Here is a 14,174-nt window from a genome sequence, read left to right as displayed (position 1 = left end):
GTAAATACGCCATAATAATAGCAATCCATAATGGAACTTGCGCACCTGCTTTTAAAGGGAATGTTGGATTGTCGGATTGGTTTATTCACGTTACGCCCAAACCACACCTATGAATAATGAAGCTCCTTCAGACCAACCCATTTTAGATTTGCGCCGGGCGCAAGAGCCATTTATCCCGCCGGGAAAATAGCAACAGCGCCGAGACCCGCCCTCAAAGTTACTTGCGCTTCGCGCTTTGACATTTGCGTTTCAGATCGTTAAAATAGGGCCCCTAATATCTTAACGAGTTTCTACAATTGGTGATTGGGGCTCCCAAGCGAGACCCAGTTTGTCAGTCTTTCGACATAATGTCTCTGCCCCCTCCATCAGGGAACGAGGGTTACATCAGTAACCAATATGTTCACATGTGCCTGACATATGCAAATGTATTGCTGCTGGTATTAGCACTTGCAAGTTATCATTTTTATACTACAGTCTACAGACCTTCACAGCAAAATAAGGGCATAATAATAAAATCTTAATATTTTAACACAGACAAACTTTAAGCTACTCTCTCACAGAATAAAATTGTGAAATAAAATAAATAAATAAAATATTTAAGTTAGCCGATTGTAGTGGAGTGCCACCATTTAGAGACATCCTCTCTGGGATCGACTACTCTTCCCTAGGCGCAGGTAATCAGCTTCTCATTTCCAAGCGTATATTAAGGTGGTTGTTTTGTTTCCAGGGGTGGCGTCATTGTGCAACAGCCTTTACGGTGCCCTGGTTTCCTTTGTTGGAGGTGAGTGCTGTTTCCGGTTATGTTAACCTGGTTACTGTTACGTTGTGCAGCACACCGTGCTGAAGGTTTGCCCTCGCTGTTGCGACGCTCCGTTTAACGGATACAAGTGGATACAAGTATATATAACGCTGTATTAACGGCGATCCTAATAAAAGCTCAGAGCTGCTAGCTTTCGCACACAGGGTTGCCGGTTCGAGCCTCGCTTTCTATAGCAGAGGAGTTTTCTCCTCTGCTATACTGTAGGCTGTGTGTCCATGATACAATGCGCACTCGCACCAAGAGCGCTCTGAATGTGAGGCACGAACCCACTACACAGTGCGCACCGCCAGGCATAAATCACAAAAAGAGCTTTCATATGTAGGCAGTGTGCCAACCTCACAGTATGCACCCCTGCACATAAGCACTTTCCCCACAACATACCCGTTTTCTCGCGCCACGAGCGCTATGAATGTAAAGCGTGTGCCCACTACTCAGTGAGCACCGCTAAACACACTAACTATTCCCACTGTGTTACAAGCACAAAGCAACCGGGCCCCTATCTCAAAGTGGCCCGCCCCCGAACCTAATTCAGCCCCTGGCTACATGCGCCCAAGCATGGCAGGCCATTCCGGGCATATCAACATGGGTGTTAAACATTATAAAGCGAGGCTACTCGCTACAGTTCGCTATCAGACCCCCGCGCTTTCGCACCGAGGTCGAGACCTTGGTGAGAAGCAGCATGAGTCACGTGCTTTGCGCCGAAGTTATGAAACTGCTAGAGAAGGGAGCGGTTGAAGCCGTGCACCCGTCGCTAAGCGAATCAGGCTTCTACAGCTGTTATTTCCTCATTCCGAAAAAAGATGCCATCCTATCGAGCCTATTGGGTCCGATCTATCCTAGATCTCAGACATCTGAACAAAGCGCAGATGAAGTGCTCGTTCAGAATGCTTACAATGAAACAAATCCTTTCGCACATTCGCCTGGGCGATTTGTTTTTCAATACAATTTCTAAGAATAAAAATATGAAAAATAGTATAAAAAATAAATGGTCACAGTTACGTTTAGTGAGAATAAACATTTACAGATTATGAACATATTTACAGTATTCGAGTAGTATGAATATATAAATATAAATAATCTCCTGAGTGTAGAAGATCAGTCAGAGTATTGCAGAGTATTGGGGGGATTTAACTGTTCAAGAAACTGTTCCTGTGCCTAGATGTTCTAGTGGCCAGTGATCGGAGTCGCCGTCCTGATGGTAACAGTTCAAACAGGCGGTGTCCAGGGTGAGCGGAGTCTGTGATGATTTTCCCTGCTCTCTTCCTCACTCTGGAAGAGTACAGGTCCTGGAGGGTTGGCAGGGGAGCACCAATAATCCTCTCCACAGTCCGGATTGTGCGTTGTAGTCTCTTGATGTCAGATTTGGTAGCTGAACCAAACCAGACAGTGATGGAAGTGCATAACACAGACTCAATGACTGCCGAGTAGAGGTGTAAAGCATGAAACCTGAATCCGCAGTCATGTGGCGAAACAGACATGCTTAATTTCCTTCAGGAGCTGATGGACGCGGGTCGTGCCCCCTCCACGCTCAAAGTATATGTGGCTGCCATAGCAGCATATCATATCCAAGTGGCTGGGCAGTCCCTGGGCAAATGCGAACTTATCGCACGATTTCTTAAAGGGGCCAGGAGACTGAACCCTCCTCGCCCCCCTTCAGTACCTATATGGGACCTTTCTACAGTCTTACAGGCCATGAAAGGAGCCCCATTTGAGCCCCTACAGTCGGTGAGCTTAAAGCACCTTTCACTTAAAGTTGCTTTGTTGCTGGCTTTAGCCTCAGTCAAACGAGTGGGTGACCTGCATCATGTTTAGAGTTTGGGTCTAACGACTCCAGAGTCGTCCTCAAGACAAGACATGGTTATGTACCAAAGGTGATTTCCACTCCATTCAAAGCACAGGTCATTTCTCTATCAGCTTTGCCCTCGTCAGACGACGAGGAAGATGCAAACTTACTCTGCCCAGTTAGGGCTCTGAGACTGTATATAGAGCGTTCCACCACCTTTAAGCAGTCGGAACAGCTCTTTGGTTGTTTCGGTGGCCACACTAAAGGGAGTTCGGTCACGAAGCAGAGACTATCAAGATGGATAGTAGATGCTATCTCATTGGCTTACCAGTCTAAAGGCCTTAACTGCCCTATAGGCATCAGGGCTCACTCTACAAGAGACATGGCATCATCGTGGGCCTGGTCTAGTGGCATACCACTAGAAGATATCTGTGCAGCGGCAGGCTGGGCCTCACCGTCCATTTTTATCAGATTTTACAATGTGGAAGTTCCTGCTTTACAAGCTGGTATTTTTTTTCCATATAATATATTGTAAAAAGCCTATGTACTCACAAGCATATGTGTTCACTTCATACACTATAAGCCCGACTTTGTCTGGTTATATTAACTTAACATATCATTATTATTATATGATAAACCCTCCTATAAGGCCCGATTATATCCGGCCTAATTTTAAAGGATGTTTTCCTTGTTACCCCTTTTGAGGCCCACCATGGTTGGCTTCCAAGGGTTTCACTATCTCGTTATAGTAAGGGCATGTAGTTGTCTACAGACTTTAGTGCTGGAGATCTAGCATGCACAGCATTTTACATTGCGTCCACTACCATATGCTACGCAATACAAGTGATTCTCTCGAAAGGGAACGACTCGGTTACTAACGTAACCTCGGTTCCCTGAGAGAAGGGAACGAGTATTGCGTAGCCTGCCGTGCTTGTGCTTTTGCTCAGGGTATCGCTTCAGTCGATTTCAAACCTGATTCCTATGGCTCGACACAGTCTTTTATAGACTCGTTATGCAAATTCAGGTGGACTTTTAGGCGGGAACTCAGGTAGCCACCTTATTGGTCCTCCCGCTCAGCCACCTCTCCATAGGCTCCCTGCAGTTGCCGCAGCACAGCCAATCAGCACGTAGACATGCTCTGCTGTATCTGCTGTGCAGCTGCAATGCGTTTTACATGGATACAAATTTGTAAGGATATAATTTTTGCTTCATATTATCGAGGAAAAGGAGTTTCCCCTAGCGTATGATACGCAATACTCGTTCCCTTCTCTCAGGGAACCGAGGTTACGTTAGTGACCGAGTCATTCACATTGATATTTTAGCTTACATGTAGTTTTTTGTAGGTTAATTAATTAGCCTGTTAAAGGGCGTTCGAAGACTGTGCTGCCTGGCTTAGGACCTTCATTGCTGCTGTTTTGTTCTTATTTACTTAAATGTTTTGTTCTGTTTTGTTTGTTTGCTCAGCATGCCCATGTGCGTTTGTCTACAGTATAGTGCATGCTTGAGCATTATGTTTTTCTTTTGTTAAGTTTATTTAGGTTGCTCTAGTTCATTTTTCTTTTAGTTTGATTGCAATTGAGTTTATTTGGATTTGTAATACTGATCTTTCCTTGCTGCTTTCTTTATTATTATTTTGCTTTTCGTTTGTTTTACTGTGTTTTGGTTTCCTTGTTTGTGGCCTTTGTAAGTTTTCATTATATGTATTTGAATTACATGTTCCTTTTTCTTTATCCCACCACGGTAATTGGTAACTTTCTCTACCGCCCTGGTAGTTATGTCACTGTGAGTGATCCTCTGGTTATTTGAGGTTTGTGGCACTACTCCAATAATTACTGACTCCCAGGTTGGAGTGGTTTTCTTATTTTGTTGGTCATTTCCATGTTTCTGTGTTTGTCCTTTTTTTTGACACCTGTAATCCTCTTTTCCATGTCACTGCACAGGTAATAGTGTGGTGAATTGTACCCGGCCTGTGGCATTGCTCCATATACCATCACTGAAACCAATGGTTGCAGGTTTGAGTGGTTTGTGGTCTTCCTTTGTTTGTTACGTTTGGTTAATTGTGTCTTTTGTATATTCCTTTCTTTAAAGGCGATACCCACATTTATGAACCTTTATTTTGTTTGGTAATTTGTGTTTCATGTGTTCCAGGACAGGTGCCATGGGTCCGGAGCACGAGGGCTAGTTGCTCTTTTGGTGGTGGTTTCTTATGAGACACAGAGCATGGTTTACAACCTATAGTGATCAACCCTTGGTTGAAGTGAGTGTGCGTGTGTGTGAAGTGCAGTGCACATGTAGGTGCTCCTTGACCATCGTCAAATTTAGTGATGCATTGCACTAGCTCACCCTGCTTCTGGTAACCACGAGCCCTGTGAGTTATAACTGTCATTGTGTCATTCTTGTGGTGTGTCTGTGCCAGCAGTTATTCGCCTCTGCGATGTTCAAGATATAATTGATTCACTCTAACATTTTTATCCTGGCTTAATAAAGAATTTTTGTATTTTTGTAACTAACGTCTCAGAGTCTCTGGGGAAATTGAACCTGTGTGTCCTTATTAGGATATTTCACTGGTTTAGTGACCAGGGTGGCATAGTCAGCTCTTTCTCTTTTTCTCTCTCTCCTGCCCTCTCCCTTTGCAACGCCACACTAACAAGTTTTAACTAGTAAAGTAACTGTTAGCTACCTAACTTTAGTGCACATTATAATAAACCCTACATCAATGGTAAAATAAAGTCCAGGAATAATTTCTGCAATTTTATATTATTAATTTAAAATAATTAAAAGAGCAGTTTCATCTCTATCCTTGTATTGTTCAACTGTTCGAGGTTGATATGGGATTTAGAAAGTAAGTAGTAATAAGTAATGCAACACATCTTTTTAGAGGGAGTAATTAGTACAGTAATTGAATTACATTGGTGAAGATGTAATTAGTACACTCTAAAAAAAAAGGCTCGTAATCATAGGGGAACCTTTTTTAGTGCTATATAGCACCAATTTTGGTGCTTCAGTGGTTCTTCAGCGGTTCTTCAGAGGTGCTATATAGCACCTTAGTCAAAGAACCGGTGAAGAACCTCTGAAGAACCGCTGAAGAACCTCTGAAGAACCACTGAAGCACCAAAATTGGTGCTATATAGCACTAAAAAAGGTTCCCCTATGATTACGAGCCAAGAACCATTTTTGGTGCAATATAGAACCTTTTTTTTTTTTAGAGTGAGCTAATTTGTTACTTTTTAAAAGTAACTTACCCAACACTGTATGTTACTAACGTGACTTTAAGAGCTTGGCAAAGATTGCCATCTTGCCCTCTTTTCATGCTGCTTCCACCACTGGCCATAGTTCCTTGCAAACATTTTTGTCAGCTTTGGTAAAATCTTCCTTAAATCCAAAGGTAGTGTGTCTTCAAAAATTCCCAGCTTTCTGCCCATTTCCATAGGAGATTGCATGTAGCTCTACTTGAAAATTTTACGATTGTTGTTTTGGGGACTCCCAAAACGACGATGTCTATCCATTATCTATCCATTGTCAGTCTGGCCTTTTCTTCTGGATTGATGGCTTCCCATATTTTTATCACACATTGCATGATATTCTCATTCCACCCACGACAATATCATTCATCCTCATTCAGTTTGTGTTCTAACTCTCATAGTCTCTCATAGCTTTCATATCAGTTTTTAAGTCATTGACTTCTTTAAAGGCAAAGTCAAGTGAGCTCTTTAGGGCATCAATATTCATAGTATTCTTTTTGACAATTTCCTCCAGAATATTGACTTTCTTGTTGAACTTATCCGTTAGCAGGCTTACTATGTTGTTTTTAATCTCAAGTCATGTATAGGTTCATTTTTTGCCTTTTTCAAATCGGGACTCATTGATGGCATGTCAGGTGGTGAAAACCTTTTGCTCTCTATTCTTGGGTAAGAAAGAGTGTCCATCTCAGCAACATTTACCATGTCCTCAGTCTGAAAAACAGTTTTCTTTGTTTTGGAGGAGGAATCATGCTTTACCTGTGTTGACTTTTCCATGATAGTAAAAATAATTTTACTAATTGATTAGAGATGAGATGACACATTTGCTTCGCAATGTAGTAAACTTTTGTTAACCTTTGTAAACTAGTAGCTTTTAAACACGACTTCAGAACTTAATGTTTATGATTTTAAAATGTTTAATGACCCAAGTCAATAAACATTAATAGATATTTGGCATGTAAACATTAAAAAGTGCTCAGATGAATAACATTCAACTGATACGACCGCCATCTTTCAGCTGCCAACCTCTTTCTATAAACAGGTCAAAGACACGACGATTTTGGTGTCAGCATCCAATTAAATTTACAAAGACATTTTATATAAATAAAAACATGTTAAATGCAAGTAAGTGTCTTAAATATTTTAAATAACTTTTGTGAAAATAAAATGTCAACATATGGGGGAAATAATGTTCCAAAATTAAAAATTGTCACTCAGCATAATAGTCCTGACTTTGATTTTGCCATTACACCTTTAAATAAACATATAAAATACCAAGTAAAAAAAAAAAGTCATGCCATTTTTAAATAAGTGTTGACTGTTTGATATTAAAAGGACTATGTATTGTTATTATTTTTAAGTATTTAAATAAAAAGGGGACTTTTGTCCCGAAAATGCAGATTGTAAGAGATAATTCAGTCTAAACAGAACCGAAGCCATTCTGAAATCATATAAAAGACAGTCATAGTCATTCGGCAGTAATGGATACATTTAATATAACGGATCTGTAACGGATCATTTTATGTAAAAATTAAACCATGTTAAATGTAATTATTAAAATGTAATTATTACAATATAAAATATTATCATGCTAAATTTTATAATATTCTAAATGAGATCACTTTCTTACAAAAACTTCATGATGAAAAATGGGTAAATCCTAGTGGTTTGAAGGATATTAGCAAAGTATAAAGATTTAAAAACGACAATTAATTAGTATTTGAGGGCTGCACTGTGGCTGCAATGACTATTAATTAGTATTTGAGGGCTGCACTGTGAAAAATATTTTTGTATAATTTTTTAATGCTTGAAATTGGGGAGAAAAGCAGAGCTGAGGTTTATTTTATTATATATATTTTTCAAATATACAAGATGTTGTATCTGCACAAAATGCCAATAAAAAATAATAATAATAAAATAAAAATAAAATACATTTGGTTATTTATTTGGTGCAGTTTTGGTTTCTATATGTGCATTATAATTAACATTATAATAGATAGGCTATATTTAAATGTTTATTGAATGTCAGTGATAAATGTGCATCAAATATTAGAAAATAATAATAAGGTAAAAACAATGGGTCAAACGAATGCCTACGTCTGACGTTACGGTAAATTGCGTATCTACGACAGTTATTAGGGTAAAAAAAAAATTAAGACATGGCTGCGTCCTGTTTTTGATCATCGTGAGGGTCTTCGCTGTAACGACAAAGAATAACTTGTTTAAACAGGAGAAATTACATCAAGAGCAGCGGTGAGTAGTTCTTGCACTGCAGTTTCATTGTCATGTTAGAGTTACAGTTGTGAGCATCAAGTCATAAATCAAATAAGATGCAGTTAAATCAAGTCAAGGACTCGCTGTAATTAAAGTCAAGTCACCGTTTTTATATAGCGCTTTATACAATACAGATAATTTCAAAGCAGCTTTACTGTAATAAACAGAAACGCTTTTTGCATCAGTGTCCTGCAAGGTCAGAGCATATTACATTGCCAGAAAACATCCCTTACGAAAATTAAAGTGTTAGTTCACCCTTAAATGAAAATAATGTATTACTCACCCTCATGCCGTTCCACACCAAGACATCTGAAGGCTCAGTGAGGGAGCAAAGCAATTTACACTCTCAAGATCCATTAATGTACTAAAAACATATTTAAATCAGCCTATGTGAGTACAGTGGTTCAATATTAATATTATAAAGCGACGATAATATTTTTGGTGCGCCAAAATTTTTTTTAAATAACGACTTATATATTCATAACCGATTTCAAAACACTGCTTCATGAAGCTTCGGAGTGTATCGAATCAGCGTATCGAATCATGATTCGGATCGCGTGTCAAACCGCCAAACTGCTGAAATCACGTGACTTTGGCGCCCCGAACCACTGAATCGACGCGCTTATTTTTACTTCAAATAACATGGTTAAACTATGGTTAGTGTAGCGAAACCATGGTTAATTTGTGGTTACCATGACTTAACTATATTAACCATGGTATTTTGGTTTTATTTGTAATAATTAGTATAATAATTTTCGTAAACCATGACATTGTTATGGTGCAATTTCTACAAACATTTTTTGTAAGTGGTCAATTGTCTGAATAATACAGCAGATTTTGCAGATGCTACATTTATGAAAGAGATTAGATTTGCGTTTTAATATAACCATTTAGTATTACAGCTGGAGGGTGTTCTGTGCTACTTTTGAGTACAGATGGAACCTACCGATCAAAAACAGACCTCCCTTTTTGATCACAGATCGAAAATCCTTACCATCTGAGACATGTTGGTAAGAAGATTGCGCTTTCCAAAGACTCTCTCCACCTGCTCCATTCAGGCCTCTGATGTTCACACTCAACATTATGATGTCATCGTGGTCGGTGGCGGTCATGCCGGGACCGAAGCAGTGGCCGCCGCCAGCAGAGTTGGAGCAAAGACGCTTCTCATCACTCAGAAAATCAAAGCTATCGGTATGTTGAAGGTTTACTATAGCACCTTATTTAAATGTTATTCACATCAACCTCTAAACACAGTTCTCTATTTGTCTTGTAGGGGCGCTCTCGTGTAACCCATCACTGGGGGGTGTCGGGAAAGGTCATCTGGTGAAGGAGATTGATGCTCTGGATGGTGTGATGGGACGGGCAGGAGACTGGGCTGGGATTCATTTCTCTATTCTTAACCGCAGTAAGGGGCCTGCGGTGTGGGGCCCCAGAACCCAGCTGGACCGCCAACGCTATAAAGACTTTATACAGGTTCCATTCTGTCAGCATAACTAAAGAAAATAATTATTTGTTTTTGTCCATCCATTGAGACTCCACACTTACCAAACTTTAAATCTTCAAAAATGTTATATCAATATGAATCAAGCAGTTTAAACAATGTCTTCTAAAGAGAAAGATATGCTTTATATGATAAACAGATTTGATTTAGGTCTTTATTCTCATACAGCAATTAACAAAAGTATAAATGACATAGGAAGCTGAAATATACTTCTTACTTACTTCGTTAGAACAAACCTCACACATCCAAAAGTTATGGTTGAGCTGCTGTTTACCATATTTGATGAGCTCTATAAATGTGTGTTGATCCTTGTGCAGCCTGTAGTGTTACCCCGTGGCATCATTTTTTACTGTAGGATCCTCTGATGATCAATAATATATATGTAAGAGCTTTAATGAATATTCATTTTTTATTTACTAGGTGCAGAATTATGTAACAAACAATTAGTGACAACTAATTCCTGTGAAAATCAGCAGCTAACAACTATTGCAGATATAGAATATATAGATGTTAATAATTAGGTTTTCAACTTGCTCTCAAGAATTCATGGACCAGCTTTTGACCTTTCCAATATGGGTAATTTATATGTATAGCAGCAGTTTTATAAGTACAGAGATCACAAAATTGAGGTTAAATTGTAGAAGTGTGTCTCAAACACACAAAAGAATAAGCTAAATTAATTAATGATAAATTATTTTCAGCAACTTATCGCCACTTACCTGCTTAACTATTCAAGTTGCACTAAAAAAATCAATGCAATTTCAAGCATGCTAAGAGCCTCAAAAACAGCCAAAAGATGATTTAAACTTTGACACACTGCCATGGCAACAGTATTTAAAATATCAGAAATCCATTTGTATGTCTATATCTGCCATGTTTTGTCATTATACTGATGAAGTTTGAAGTTGTAAGACCGCATGAATTCGCTCCAAGGATCGGTAGCAAACCACGGTGAAGGCCGCACGCGTTCAGTGTTTCAGCTGGAAGAATGGATTTGATTATAATATTCTTTATCTGACTCCATTTATCATAGTTGTCGCATTTAGAAGAGAATGCCAACTGGTTGTTTGATCATTTATATTTGATAGTCAATCATACATTTAATCGTTCCGTTTTAACCCTTTGTTGCAATTATACCGTTCCACATTGGAGATAGTTAATAATTACAGATTAATTCAGAAAGGATCAAAAATGTAACAATTTATTAACAATCAAGTAAATGTAAAATGTCAATTCCATCATAGACATAAATCTCTTTTAAAAGGAAACACAAATTCTAGTTATGGTTACACTTAAAATAGTTTCAAATAGATGTAAACATAAACCCTTAATTATGCTCAGTAGGCCTCTGCCTAGAATGTTACCTGTGAGATAGATAGAGAGAGAGAGAGAGAGAGAGAGCTAAAGAGCAGCTCTCTCCAGAGAAAGCCAGAGAATCCAAAGAGCATTAAGAGAGAGCGAGCTATAGTTGAAATCCTCTTTTATCCTCTTCCCTGATGTCACCGAATTCAAATCTGACTCCTTTAAAACTGACCAATCAGACCAAACCGTAAGACGTTTGAATGTAACCAATCAGACAAAACTTCCCCCATTGTATCAAAGGTGCAAAAACCTTTTTGCCATCCATCCATTCTTTTGTTCTTCTAACTCCAACTGGCCCTTCTGATGGCGTTAAGGGGAGGGGGTTGAGTCAATTTCAAATATCTTGATCACGACGATGGCTGCTAACAGCAAAGCAGATGATTTTGTTCTATTTCAAATATCTTTGATTATTTTCCACCTTACAAAGTAAATCAGGTGAAAACAAGACAGTGATTTAGCATTTTTGAAAGTGACACACTTCCTGCTGCCAGTTGGTGGCCACACAGACACACACACACACACACACACACACACACACACACACACACACACACACACACACACACACACACACACACACACACACACACACACACACACACACACACACACACACACACACACACACACACACACACACCCTTAAAGCTTTTTGATTTATGGGACACAGGAAATGTTCTCATAAACCATGTTTACATTGTAATTTGTAGTATATTTTTAAAGCTACTTGGTTACATTTTAATAATACATTGTTTAGTATGTTTTTAAAGATATTTTTATTATGTGGACACATGAAATGTCCTCATTAACCACTACGTTGTAATACCAGTGTAATACCCATGTCATTATACAAATTTGTGTCCCTAATAAATCACATAAACACACACACACACACACACACACACACACACACACACACACACACACACACACACACACACACACACACACACACACACACACACACACACACACACACACACACACACACACACACAAGAGTGATTGGCAGATGGAAAGAGAGATGGAATTTTTCAAAACTAACACAATTCTGCCATCTTCTGTTCATTGAGGGGAGGGCAGCACACACAGACACAGAATAGATTATTCAAAGAAATATTTTAAATAAATAAATATATTGATCTGAAAAATAGTATAGTCCTTTTAAATTAATCCAAGGTCAATTACCGAACATACAATCTTAATTTAATTTAAATCAAAATATGATTTTACAAGATATGAGAGAATTTCTGTTCCCCTTTTTTGTCCTTATTTAATCTCTCGCCATGGCAACACCGTTTGAGATATCCAATATCCGTTCGCATTTTAGCATCTTCTGTATCTTTGTTTCATGTTGACCGAGTTTGGTGGAGATTGAATAAATCGCCTACGAGGAGAACGTAAAAACTCAGAGCCTGATTTATCCAAATATGGACCCAGTGGCGTGGGCGGACCTGGACCCTGTGGCGTGGGCGGACCTGGACCCTGTGGCGTGGGCGGACCTGGACCCTGTGGCTGGGGCGGACCTGGACCCTGTGGCGAGGGAGGACCTGGACCCTGTGGCGAGGGAGGACCTGGACCCTGTGGCATGGGAGGAACCGGACCCGGAGCCGTGGATGGCCATGGCGGATGGACGTGGCCTGGCGCATGGACGTGGCCTGGAGCATGACCACTTAAAAACAAAATAAAATCAACGTATTGCCTAAAGGTGCAGGGGTGTTCCTCTGAGGGCATTAGGGCTGAAAAGTCAGAGTCCAAACCAGAACAAAAGCACCTTTTCAACATGGTCTCATCCCAGGGCAAAAAATCCATGATAATGTATGAACTATGACATAGTTCATAGACATAGACTATAGGGCTGTGCAATTAATCGAATTTCGATTTCGATTTTGCCTCCCAACAATCACCAAAATAGTACAATCGAGAAAAAACGATTATTTTGCCATGTTCAGTTTTGCAAGAACACTCTTATTTTGTCTTGCGTTCTGAATGAAACGCGCACGTGCTCATCCGCCCCTCTCGAAGCCACAAATCTCTCTCAGGTCGTGAGTCTCGTGTGCATATCATCCGCTGGAATTTAAAAACTCTGCGCGAGTAAACTAAAGATGGCAGAAGGAGGGCAGTTACAGCAGCGTTTGGTGAGCAAAAAAGGCAAAACCAACTCCGTTGTCTGGGAACAGTTTGGCTTCGAGGAATCAGACGACGAGCAGAAACATGCTACGTGCAAGATTTGCTACATGGTAGTGGCTGCAACGCAAGGGAACACCACGAATTTGTTTAACCACTTGAAAATTAAACAGAGTGACCTATGACAATCTAATAAAGAAACAAAAACTGACGAGAGCAGGGGTGCCGTGTAAACGTCCTTTTTTCCCCTCATATTTTTCAAATAATTCTCTCTTTGTAAACTTTGTTCAATGCATGCGAGTGCTGCCATATTTTCGAATATGACCAGTCGTTTTCGCCGTCATCACCCGGGTTTAGTGCCTGAAGACGCGAATGAGAAGCCGGCAAGCCGCGCGCGCTGTGAGAAAATGTGTCTCTGTGCGCTCATCCGAGAGCGCGCACACGTCTCTAAGCGTGCAAATATTGAGTTCTCTTTCAAGTCTTGCTCTTGAACGGACAAACTCACACAAAACGTATGTCAACATGTCCATCTTGATGAGTATCCTAGCAGACATAGTCTGTATATGCCTTAAGTGAACTTTATACAGTCGATAAAGACGACGCATATCCGATCATTAGGTCTTAAAGAGGCAGTAGCCTTTACTGCTGTCTGTTTAATGTCAAACAACAAAAGACAAGGACATCACTCACCGCTCTTGATTGAATAGCTTTTGTAAGTTTAATAGGATTAATCTTTAATTTATGCACTCAAATATGCAATGTTATTTTACATTTGATACATTTCTGTACCTGAAAACTAATGTTAGACGTACCTGAAAAGCATATCTAGCCGAACCATATTGTTGATCTTATTTATTTGTGGTTATCATTTTTACGTGAATACTTTTATACTTTGATTTGAATATGTTATATTATTTATTTTAATAGTTCAAAAAGTACAACAAATGTTACAATTTCAATTGAATTGTTGAAAGGTGTATTTTTAATAAATACAACACATTCCCAAAGTCATGTGAAATAATCGTGTTACATAATCGTGATTTCAATATTGACCAAAATAATCGTGAT

At 39.4% G+C, this 14,174-nt stretch overlaps 1 protein-coding gene across 2 annotated transcripts in view; it reads left to right on the top strand.

Moving 5' to 3' along the window:
* The first annotated feature begins 7,976 nt into the window (after positions 1-7,976).
* The window catches only part of mto1 (mitochondrial tRNA translation optimization 1), a 45,983-nt gene continuing 39,785 nt past the window's right edge, over positions 7,977-14,174 (top strand). Inside the window, exons 1-3 of one of the 2 annotated variants that reach the window (XM_079845851.1) lie at positions 7,977-8,095; positions 9,175-9,307; positions 9,390-9,589. In XM_079845851.1, the coding sequence (XP_079701977.1) occupies positions 9,470-9,589 (120 nt within the window). In that variant the 5' untranslated portion in view covers positions 7,977-8,095; positions 9,175-9,307; positions 9,390-9,469. Of the gene's footprint in view, positions 8,096-9,095; positions 9,308-9,389; positions 9,590-14,174 lie in introns of both variants that reach the window. The other variant, XM_079845850.1, reaches the window with a different exon arrangement.

This window comes from Gobio gobio (genome assembly GCF_949357685.1).
Source record: "Gobio gobio genome assembly, chromosome: 20".
Lineage (NCBI taxonomy): Eukaryota > Metazoa > Chordata > Actinopteri > Cypriniformes > Gobionidae > Gobio > Gobio gobio.
The sequence above is the reverse complement of the archived record's forward strand: the minus strand, read 5'-3'. Positions and strand labels throughout refer to the sequence as shown.